The 12,121-nt window shown below is 40.2% G+C and overlaps 1 protein-coding gene across 4 annotated transcripts in view; it reads left to right on the top strand.

The window, feature by feature from the left end:
• Positions 1-12,121, top strand: part of COG2 (component of oligomeric golgi complex 2) — a 62,483-nt gene that overhangs the window by 27,477 nt on the left and 22,885 nt on the right. For all 4 annotated transcript variants that reach the window (XM_027530793.1, XM_027530792.1, XM_027530791.1 and 1 more), the window contains 5 exons: positions 2,187-2,348; positions 3,493-3,558; positions 7,507-7,587; positions 9,368-9,471; positions 10,986-11,094. In XM_027530793.1, the coding sequence (XP_027386594.1) occupies positions 2,292-2,348; positions 3,493-3,558; positions 7,507-7,587; positions 9,368-9,471; positions 10,986-11,094 (417 nt within the window). In that variant the 5' untranslated portion in view covers positions 2,187-2,291. The remainder of the gene's footprint in view (positions 1-2,186; positions 2,349-3,492; positions 3,559-7,506; positions 7,588-9,367; positions 9,472-10,985; positions 11,095-12,121) is intronic.

The raw sequence follows: 12,121 nt of genomic DNA, 5'->3' as shown, positions 1-12,121 counted from the left end.
GGGACAGCAGCTGAAAAGGGCCCAGACTTTCTGTGGAAGAGGCTTGTTTATCTTAAAGCATCAGCCTGAGGGGCCGGCCTCTAATTTAACAGTCTCTGGGGGCTTGGAGGCTGGCAGGAGCTGTCTTTGCTCTCTCTGCCTCATTCCAGCTGGACAGTATCTCCTAGAAAGGAACTTGTTTACTGGTCTGGTGCCCTGATGTCTGCAGTTGCTGCCCAGAAACAACTCTAGGTCACCTGGCTTTGGTGGCCAGTGAGGCTTACATTTGTAGGTCCCCAGTGTTCACTGCACTATGATTTGTAATAGTCAAGACATGGAAGCAGGCTTAGTATCCATCGATAGATGAATAGATAAAGAAACCATGATATACACACCCCCCACACACACACACACAGAGGAATATTATTCAGCCATGAAAAAGAAATAAATCTAGACTCCTCTGGTGGTACTGAAAAGGAAAAGTTAAAATTTTACATAACCTCCTGCTCATTCTGCCTCTGTAACTCAGCTTGCTCCTTGCAAAGTCTGGATCACATAGGTCATGTAGTCTCAGAAACTAGGGACTTAAAATACTAGGAACTGGAGCTTATCTCACCACCCTTGTCCTGCTCTTTGCAATTCCCCAGCCCCTGTAAACCTGCTTAATCATGCCTATCTGTGTAAAGGTCAGGCGTCCCCCTCCCCATCTTGACTGCTGTTCTCCTGCTCATGAAACTGCTTAGTTTAAACCAGCCTATTTGGTTTAAACGAGCTAGTGTTGCCCACTGTGGTCTGTCTATAAGAACTCTGGAACCCCTTTGTTTGGGGCTCAGAGCTTAGAGTGTCAACTGCTCGGGGCCCGCTGGTGTAATAAACGTGAGTTCTCCAACTCTGCGAGTGTGGTGCTTGGTTTCTCGATTACTGGTTTCTACGACAGTACGATGGCTAAGAATCTGCCTGCCAATGCGGGGGACACAGATTTGATCCCTGGTCCGGGAAGATTCAACATGCCACAGGGCAGATAAGCCTCTGAGCCACAGCTACTGCGCCTGTGCTCTAGCGTCCATTGCCCACAACAAGAGAAACCACCTCAATGAGAAGTCTGCAAACCACAACGCAGAGTAGCCCCTGCTCGCCACAACTAGAAAGCCCGCACGCAACAATGAAGATGCAGCACAACCAAAAATAGTAAATACAAATATTTTTAAAAAAGAAAGAAATCTTGCCGTTTGTAGCAACGTGGATGGACCTTGAGGGCATTAATGCTGCATGAGTTAGGGAGAGATGGCCATGGCCTCACGTTTATGTGAGATCTAAAACTAAAACAAAAGTTAACTCAAAGGTACTGAGAACACATGGCTGGTTGCCAGAGCAAGGGTTGGGGAATGGACGAAACGGGTGAGGGGTCAGATGGTACAGACTGCTGGTTAGTTAGTTACATAGGTCATGGGGATGCGGTGTGAAGCATGGTGACTATAGTCAATAATACTGTACAGTATATTTGAGAGTTTAAGAGAGTAAATCTTAAAATTTATCATAGCAAGAAAAGGAAATTTGTAACTGTGTGATGGATGTTACCTCATCAATCCTCACAGTGAAAATATTTGGGAAAAAAATTCCAGGAAGTTTCAAAACACAAAATTTGAATTTGCGGCAACAAATAGTTGGCAACTATTTACACAGTATTTTCAATTATCTATATAACATTTACATTTTATTGGGTATTATGTAATCTGGAGATGATTTAAAGTGTATATAATACTGTGCCATTTTATATTAGAGACTAGGACATACTAGATTTTGGTGTCCTTGGAGGTCCTGTAAACAGGCCCCTATGGATGCTGAGGGATGGCTTTATTTATAGGTTGAAATTGTCACAGTGAATATTTGTTACTTTTAAAACTCAAGGGAAAAGCAACTATTTGTGTCTTGAGAAGAGCCTGTTTAACGTGTGCAGTTAAAGACAAATGGACGCCTTTCAGGATTTAGGCAGCAGGAGAGAATGCTGTGGGCCAGGGCCTCCCTCTTGGCACCTTGATGGTGTGCCAGCACCTTTACGTCCTGTGTGTTTTCAAGTGCTTTATCCTGACAGCAGTTAAGCTTTCAAATGAACAGAATGGTGCTTCTCTGTTATTCTCTCTCCTTTTATTTTTATATGTAACGTGATATTGTTGCAATAATTCTTTTTTTTCTGGTTTTATTTTCAGGAAGACTTTGATGTCGATCACTTTGTGTCTGACTGTCGGAAGCGAGTCCAGCTGGAAGCACTCAGAGATGACCTGGAGCTCTACTACAAGCTGCTTAAAACAGCCATGGTTGAGCTCATCAACAAGGACTACGCAGACTTTGTCAACCTGTCAACTAACCTGGTAAACTTGAAATCCACACTTCCTACCTGTCAGTGTATTTACACATGTACTGCACACCTTTTTTCTCAGTCATGTTTATTCTTAACAGCTATGAGTCTTATTAGAAACCTTTTAGTTATTTTTTTTCCCCCAGAAATTTGAAGGGGTTGCTAATCTTATTATTAAAGGAACTAAACTTTCTGCATACATTTTCTTTTTTTTTTTTTAACAGAGCCCCTCCCCCTGCATACATTTTCTTGTTTTTAGTTTGATTATTTTTTGAATGACTTATTAAGAAGTGGTGAAAAGTAAAGGATAGCAGTACCAAGAGTGTTTGTTTCTGTTAGTTGCTAATTGATTGCCATGAAATCTCACCAGTTTAGACTAATTTCCGAGAGCAGATACCAACTCCTCTTAAGGAAATGTTTAATTTACTTTCAAGTACGTGTGCTAGCCAGAGATAGGTTGAGAAAACATTGGCCAGTATTGATCATTAAGAAGCCTATTTTTATACATTTTATAAAAATATAGGAATTGTTTATAAGAAGCGTGTCAATTACTTGGAAAAAGTTGTTTAGAAATACTTGAGTTTTCATAGTTGTGAAAGTCTTGTTCATATTTTGTTTTTAAGTCTGTCAAAAGAGGTATGGAAAATAGCCCTCTCTGTGGGAATTTCAAGAAGCTTGAGAATAATGAGCCATATTTGCTTTTGGGAAATACACCACTAAGATAAATGTTCCAGTAGGATTAGAAACCCTGAAAATTTTATTTCCATCCTATTTAACTTGGATTTTTCTGAAGGGTTGTAATAATGCTTAGGAGAGATGTAGTCCATCAGACTTTCATATCATAAACAACAGAGATAGCTATTTTTCCTGTTAGTTTTTTAAGTCATTTAAAAAATTTCATCCAAAGACAAATTGTGCATAGAAATTTTTGATTTATTATGACTTTCCTTATTTTTATAGTTCTTATATATCAACAGGTTTCTCACATTCAATGAGCAATATTTATGGCAAAGTAACATTTTTGTTATGTAGTTACTAGCAGCATATAATTGTACAGAAAGAATAACCTAAGTCTAATGCTGCTGTGATCATTAAGCACAGGCTTCACTGTTAATCCTGGCCCTGATGTGTTTGTGCCAACGTGATTTCGCCTTCAGGTTGGTATGGACAAGGCCCTCAGTCAGCTTTCTGTGCCTCTGGGACAGTTACGAGAAGAGGTGCTGGTAAGTCCCCAAATGCTGTGCTCTGCTGCGTCGCTCAGTCGTGTCCGACTCTGTGCGGCCCCACAGACAGCCCCCCAGGCTCCCCCGTCCCTGGGATTCTCCAGGCAAGAACACTGGAGTGGGTTGCCATTTGCTTCTCCAACGCATGAAAGTGAAAAGTGAAAGGGAAGTCGCCTAGTCGTGTCCGACTCGTAGCGACCCCATGGACTGCAGCCCACCAGGCTCCTCCGTCCAGTCCCCAAGTAACAGTAAACAATCTACCGTGAGGCATATTACACTGTTTGCCTTTTCCAGGAATTCTTTTATTAATGTTATATTGTTGCGATTGTTGCCGTTGGTGTTTTTCAATGTTCCATGATTATAGTATAATACTTTAAAAATGTAAATGATTTGCATGTGCTATTACAACCTAAGAACACATTTGGTTTGAAGATGGCAAATTCTCAAGAGTAGACACTTTGAACGTCGGGGAGGAGAGGGTGTTTCCGATTTAAACTTGCTGATACCACCTTCCCCATGTGTAGGTGGGCTCCAGCCTAGAACTGCCTTACTTACAGTTTAGAGTTTGTCATTTCACAAGTGTTTTCCCAGACAGTATTTTATATGTAGTTAGATTCGTGGACCAGTTTATACCAGCCATTTAACCCCTGATGTAACTGCAGGATAAAATAAATGTCATGTAATACTTAGTTTCTCTGAGAAAACCTCTCCCTTGGGAATGGAACCGTCTGCCTCTAAGCCCTGAGAACAAGGACTTCATCCGGGAGAACAGTGGAGGGGGAGTTTTGGCATCACCTCTGACAGAAAGCCGTGCCGCCCTGTCCGCCTCACCCTCTAGGCTGTGCTGGCACCTGGCCTTCCACTCCGCCTTAGCGGTGAAGACGGCACCGTCACTTCCGCGTGTGTCAGCACTGGAGCACGCCAGACCAAGTGGCCTTACGCTCCTTGCCTCCAGACAGCACCTGGCACATGCAAGGCTCTCAGTAGATAGCGTAGTACAGAGGTTCTGCTTGGATAAAAGCTGTAGGACATGCAGGACAATGGGAATGTCAGGGCTGACAAGTCCGGAGGAGGGTAGGCAAGAAAAAATTCGTACAAGAGGTTAAGTTGTGAGCTATGCCTTGAACTAGCAGATTGTTTGAAAGTTTGTGTCTTGTTTGAATTTTATAAAGCTTATTAAAGTGCCTTTTGTTGGAATGGAAGAGAAAGAAGTTTTTGGTCTGCTGCTGGATTCCACACCAGCCTCTGCATGGCCTTCCTGCCTCCTTTTCAGGACTCCTCTTACTTCTCCCAACGTGTAGCCATGACATTTCCTGAGCTCCGTCCTTTATTAACCCTCCACTCTTCCTCTGAACTGTCTCCACTCTGCTGACCTGTTCTTGAACTCCCTCGACTGCTCTCATGCGTTCAGGCTCCTGTCCTACACTGCCAGCTGCCAGCACCACCTCCCATCCCTTACTCTGCAGCTGTCTTTATAACCATCCTTCTCCTCATCAGCCATAGACCTCACCTGCCTTTTTATCTCAACTCAAGAAGCTTCTCTGAGATTTTAAGATCACTGAGGAATAAGACTGTTTCTATCTAATTCATCGTTGTATCCTCATTGGCTGACAGTTAGTAGACATTTCATATTTGTTGAATGAATTAATTCACTTTTTATAAAATTTTTGTGATTTGTCTGGTGGTGGTGGTGGTGTAGTCACTAAGTCGTGTCTGACTCTTGCGACCCCATGGACTGTAGCCTGCCAGGCTCCTCTGTCCATGGGATTCTCCAGGCAAGAGGACTGGAGTGGGTTGCCATGTCTAGTTTATTCTAATCGTTTCTTTTACCTTTGTTTTGGCCTGATTCTTCATATTTTGTTTAATTTATTAGCTTCTGGACATGTTTCTCCACCTACGAGCTGCCTTTTCTTGGCCATTCTGTTCCTTACTCCTTGATTCGTAATATCCTTAGAACAGCATGGCATTGTGATGTATCGGTGCTTAAGGATTGTTTAGTTCCTGATAGAATCTAGTCTAAAATTCTCCTAAATCATCCCCCCACCCGTTTATTTCTACTTCTGTCCAAAACGCAGCTGCTGGGCACGCGGGTGCACCCTCCAGCCCCGCCTGTGCCCTGTCAGCCGTGCCTCTCCACCCTCTGTCTTCTAGCGACTCCTCCCCTCCTCTGTCGGCCTCCACAGGCTCTCCAAGTCAGACTCGAGTTCCATCCCCTGTGCCAGATTTTCCTGATTCTTTGATTCAGATGATTCTGTTCCCTGACCACGTTTGACGGTGATTGTATATGTATTGGGTTGGCTAGCAAGTTCCACTGGTTTTTAAGTAAAAATAAAAGACACAGTTTTCATTTTCACCAAGAACTTTACTGAACAGTGTATTCACAGTTTTGCTCCACTACCTTCTGCCGTTTTTCTCAGGCAGCTTCATAATTCCATCTTCCCAAAACTTTTTATATTTTTGAGCAAAGAACTGTTGCAGGTGTCTTTTATGGTCTTCCAGGCAATTGAAAATTTTCCATTAAGAGAATTTTGTAAAGACCAAAATAAGTAGAAATCTGAAGGTGCAGTGTCTGGTGACTATGGCGGATGAACCAGAACTTCCCAGCCAAGCTGTAACAGTTTTTGCCTGGTCATCAAAGAAACCTGGTCTTGAGTTATCCTGATGCAAGCTGATGCGTTTTCTGTTGACTAATTCCAGATGCTTTTCGTCTAGTGCTGCCTTCAGTTTGTCTAATTGGGAGCAAGTACTTGTTAGAATTAATCATTTGGTTTTCCAGAAGGAGCTCATAATAGAGAATTCCCTTCCAATCCCACCATATACACAGCATTACTTTTGGATGAAGAGCAGCCTTACATATGACTGTGGTGGTTCATTTTGCTTGCCCCACGAGCTCTTCCATTCCACATAATTGTACAATATCCACAGAGGATGAGATGGTTGGATGGCATCATCGACTCAATGGACATGAGTTTGAGCAAACTCTGGGAGACAGTGAAGGACGGGGAAGCTTGGCATGCTGCAGTCCACGCGATTGCAAAGACGGACGCAGCTGAGCAACTGAAGAACAACAGCAATCCCCTTTTCTCTCTCCTGTCACAATTTGTTTTAAAAATTAAACATTTTTGTTATGTTTAAGTAGAGAATTACCTGTGGAAATATGGTCAAGAAGGTTCTTTTTTCGCTTCAGTTATGTGGAACCCAAATATCAAAACGATTCACATAACCAACCTGGTACAAATGGTGTTCAACAGTTGATTTGAATATTTTGAGTATGTTCGCCATCTCCTGCATGGTATAATATTGATTGTTCTCACTTAAGGTCTCAATTTGATTGCTGTCAACTTCAACTGCTCGTTTCAACCATGGCGAAATCTATCCAGTTAGAAGTCTACAGCACAGAACTTTGCAAGGCATTTTGACACTTCAGTCAGTCAGAGCACCTTCTCCATACATTGCACAAATCTTACTTTGCATTTCAGTTGTATTTTTACCTTTCTTGAAATAATAAAACATAATACACAGAAAATGTTGATTTTTTTTCTTCCTTTAATATTAAAATGACTACACAAAAATTCAGTAGTCTTTTTTTTTTTTAATGCACACTGATATGACAGCTGTCACAATACAGTCTTACAAAATTATTTCTAATGAAATTAAAGACAGCCAAGCACTACTAGAACCATCTTATGGTAAAAAGTAAACTAACTTTTTTGCCAACCCAATATTGTTATTCTTTTGGCCATTAGTCCTCTGTGATCATGGCTTTATATGTCATTTTGCCCTCAAATCATGAGTACCCTCAGCACCAGTTGTATTTGATATTATGTATTTTTGTCAATATCTACATAATACTGGCCCCAAGATAATTAAGTTACATGGAATTTAATGTATAAGTTTCGTAATACCACAAAACAATTTGTGTAATACGTTTTCTTTATTCTTTTAAAGAGTCTTCGGTCATCTGTCAGTGAAGGAATTCGGGCAGTAGATGAACGACTGTCTAAACAAGAGGACATTAGGAAAAAAAAGGTATCCTTGAGTGTCAGACTGTTAAACATGGGCTTATGGTGGCACCTGGGAGCTAACGGCACTTTCATGGATGCAGTGTGATGGCCTCCTCTTGGTGCCTTTGCAGAGAGGAGTGTGGGATCTTCCTTTCTCTTTAGGGATCAGCGTTCAGCCAGGCTCCTGAGGGGTTCAGCCAGAGCTGGGGCCCAGGTCTTCTCATTCCTTGGCTGATTAAAGTTCTATTAATAAGAACGGTGTGGTAACTAACTGAAGAAAAAGACAATGTTGCATATTCTTCTCGTGCTTCATTAATGATAGCATTAAAAGTTTTAAATACAGATTTCTTATGCTACACGCCAGCTGAAAGCCTCATGTCTTCTCAACTCACCATATGAACCTTTTTTCTTTTTTCTCCCAAAACTGTTTCTGTGCTTATAATGTCATGTTAACTATTTGAAATAAAGCAGAATTTTAGAGGTACCCAAATGGACACAAAATTAGCATTCCTCAATTTTTCCAGAATAAGGAACCGTAATAATGGTATCAGTGAAGCATTTTACAGTTTAACAGGCATAAAACTAATTTCTCAGCACCCTTGTAAAGAAGATATTCAAATTTTAGTGATTAGGGAGCAAGTAGGCCTGTAAGGCCAGCTCTTGGAATGTTGTGCTGCAGGTTGAGAGACTGGTGTGTTGCTCTCTCATTCTGCCACGTTTACTTCTTTTGCTTCCGCTTCTTAACTGTACCTCTGCATGCACTACTTTTAATTTTTAGCAGTCTTATGTTTTGATTTTATTTTCTGACTTTAATGGATATAATAATACATTATATTATTATATGTCCGTTATATATATATAATAATAATATATAGTATATATTATATCCATTAATATTGGATATAATAGGGTTAGAATTTGAGACAATTATCAGCTTTTGTCCAGAGATTTCAAGCATGTAGTGCCTTTCTAGAAAGGTTGTCAGCTCTGTGAGAGCAGGGACCCCGCCTGTTCCATCCCCTCGTGTCCTCCCCGTCTGGAACAGTGTCTGGTGTCCAATAGGTGCTCAGTAACTATTTACATATTTTATTTTGTCTTTTTTTTCATCAATTTTTATTGGAGTATAGTTGCTTTATAATGTTTTAGTTTCTGCTGTACAGCAAAGTGAATCAGTTATACATACACATATATCCCCTCATTTTCAGATTTCTTTCCCATTTAGGTCACCACAGAGCATTGAATAGAATTCCCTGTGCTGTACAGTAGGTTCTGGTAACTGTTTGTTTAATGAGTGACTTTATATCTTTCTGTTCTTTTAAGGATGGGATTTTTTTATAATGCTCAACTTCTTTGATAATGTTGTGTAATAATGTTGTTAATGAATTGATGCTTAAGCGTATAATTGTGTCATATACATGTAAATAGGATAAAGGTGATCAGAAGCTACAGTTATAACATGAAAAAGGGTCATAAGAAAATAAATGTAGTACCCATAGAGAGGTTCATTTAAGATAGGAAAAGAAAGGAATAAAAGTGTGGGAAATGAGAAAACAAGAAGTCTAGTTTTCTTCTTTTTTTAACTATAAACTTATAGTAGAATATTGAAAATGTGCTTCTTGATACCTAAAATTAAGATTTGCATCCTTGGGAATTCAGTTTTATGTAGAAGTATTCAAAATATAGAATGCCCTACATAGCCTAAGTTGACTTTTTGCTTTGTATTTCCCTGTATTTAGAATGGGGAAATAAGATAATTAAGATTAAATATCGTGATAACTTTTTTTCCCTTAATTATTATTTTATAGATATGTGTGTTGCGGCTTATACAGGTTATTCGATCAGTTGAGAAAATTGAAAAAATCTTAAATTCTCAACATTCTAAAGAAACATCTGCACTAGAAGCAAGCAGGTAAGTATTTTCTTTACTAAATATTACATAAATTAATACTTCACATCTAGCCTAATTTTTTTTTTTTGGTAGTTAAAATTCATTTCTGAAAAAGGAGAAAAGCCAAGTCTATGGTTCAGTGTTTTTGAGTGTAGCTTGTGGAAAGTGGAGGGTGTGAGATGGCAAAGTTTATAATACATCCTTATAAAGCCTTTATGGTTATGGGCCACAGTTCCAATACATCACTTCACAGGGAATCAGAGGAGTGTGCTTTTATTGCAAGAATTTTATCTTTGGAATTGCTTTATAGAAGCACTGGCAAAATTTTGTTGATCTTCAAGATATGAATAGCTTTCCTCTTTCCTAAAGTCATTTAGACCAGAGTAATGCCCAGAGTATTGCCACTTAAGTGTCTTACCCTAGGATTACATCATTAAGAAACAGGATAGGCACGTTTAGTTAACATTTGTCAACAAGAAGAAAAAAGCTTGTGAAATTAGAAAAGGATGACCATTTTCTTTGTTACATACTGCAACTGTCTTATCTTTCTAGTCTGAATTTTAAATCAGCCAGGTAGGTGAGTGACTCAGAAAATGAGCAGCTCATACCAGCACCATGGGAAGCACCGTGGTGCCGTGGACAGATGTGTGCTGTATATTCCACGGAGCAGCCTGAGCCATGGAACTCCACTCCTGGGGTCATTGACAGTGGAAGGCTAATGGGAACTCCTCTGGCAGGGTTGTCAACACTGAGATACCGTCAGCCCACACCTGGCATGTAGTAGTAGGCCCTCAGTTCAGTTCAGTTGGTCAGTCATGTTCGACTGTTTGTGACCCCATTTGATGGGTCATCCCTTCTGACCCATCCAGGGGAGCTGTTTGTCTCCAACTGTTCCAAGTCTCTTGCCCTCAGCTGCCTTGGCAGCTCCTGCCAGCTTATCCTCACTCGACATCCACTGTACCTGCCTTCCTGTTTTCTTTCCAGTTTTGTCCATTCCTACTCTTCCTTTGATAGAAATGCATCACAATGACTTTTTCTGTAATACTGTTCCTTTGTGATATTCCATGTTTAATGTAGTAGATAGTATGCTGTTTCTTGCTCAGAATCACCTTTGAGGACTTTTTAAAAATTCAGATCAGCAACTTTGAGTTGTAGAGGAGAGACAACCAGGGCAGTGTAATATAAATAACAGGGTAGAGCTAGAGGGGGAAGGGAAGTTAAAAATGAAGAAGGCCCTGAGCAGGAGAGCCTGGGGAGGAGATGCAAACACCCACACTGGCCTGGCCGCTCTTGCTTCTCGGCTGGGCCCTGTGGTCGGCCTGGCAGTGTCAGGGGCTTATGCTTAACTATTATAGTTTTCCGCTGTCCTAGAACATGCTGTAGAAGCTCGTGGCACAAAGGATGCTACAGCTTCTACCTTATAGCAAGGGGGCTATGGCAAAGCACAGTGAAAGCATCAGGATTGCTGATCATGTGATATATTCTTGGGAATTAAAAACCTTTAGGAATTAACTCTTTTTAACTGTCTCCACTAGCCCGCTTTTGACTGGACAGATTTTGGAGAGAATTGCCACAGAATTTAATCAGTTACAGTTTCATGCTGTTCAAAGCAAAGGCTTGCCTCTTTTGGACAAAGTAAGACCAGTAAGTGTTGTTTGAGATTTTCACGCTTTAGTATTTAGGAATTTGCTAAATAATTTTGAGTTTACCTGGTACAGGCAGACCTTGTTTTATTGCCCTTAGATTTATGGTGTTTCACAGGTATTGCACTTTTTTTAAGAAAATGGATGGTTTATTGCAGCTCTGCTGTCACCATGCTAGTTCCCTTTTAACAGCACTTGCTCACTTCAAGCGCTGTTATCTCTGTATCTCATTCTGGTAGTTTTCACAGTATTTCAAACCTCCACCAGCAGAATGATTGTAGCCTAGTGAAGGTTCACACGATGATTACGTTTTTTAGCAATAAAGCAGTTTTTAATTAAAGTATTTAAGGTCTGTATCTTGTTTTTTTTTTACACATAATGCTTTGGCAAAGTCAGTATCCTGTATGTAGTACAGTATAAACACCCCCTTAATATCTGCTGAGAATCCCAGAAGCCCCCGTAACTGGCTTTATTGTGATAGCAGTCAGTTCATTGTGATGGCCTAGAGCCACGCCTGCAGGACTGCCAGGGTGTGCCTGTGTTGTTCTGACAGTTGCTGATCTGCAGGGTTTTGAAACTAGCTTTGAATTTTCTCTTTCAGTTTTTGTTTTTTAGGCTTCTGCCTCCTAAGTGTTGCACATTATAGATTTTGTGTAAAGACACAGGCATATTCTCTGAATTATAAGGGTAAAATTAATTGTAAATTTCATGTAACTTGACACACTATATGATTTAGTCAGAATTAATTTATCTAAAACTCTTGACTGGACTTTAGAATCATGATATTTGTCAGATTTACTCTGTAACTTAAAAGAACCTCATTCTGAAGTGCTATTTAGATCCTCCTTTGATACAGCAAAGATTAACTTACAAAGAGATGTGAGGAGGAGGAGAGATTCATTGTTACTCTCCAGAAAATGTTAATATTTAATTTTACGTATCTTCTGTTGGAATAAGAAATGTATTATGTGTGTGTTTGGATCTTTAGAAATTATTACAACTGGAGCTTTTTAACCTGTCTGTCTTGC

Source organism: Bos indicus x Bos taurus, chromosome 28, assembly GCF_003369695.1.
Source record: "Bos indicus x Bos taurus breed Angus x Brahman F1 hybrid chromosome 28, Bos_hybrid_MaternalHap_v2.0, whole genome shotgun sequence".
In the NCBI taxonomy this organism is placed as follows: domain Eukaryota; kingdom Metazoa; phylum Chordata; class Mammalia; order Artiodactyla; family Bovidae; genus Bos; species Bos indicus x Bos taurus.
This window is presented reverse-complemented; position numbering and strand designations above follow the sequence as displayed.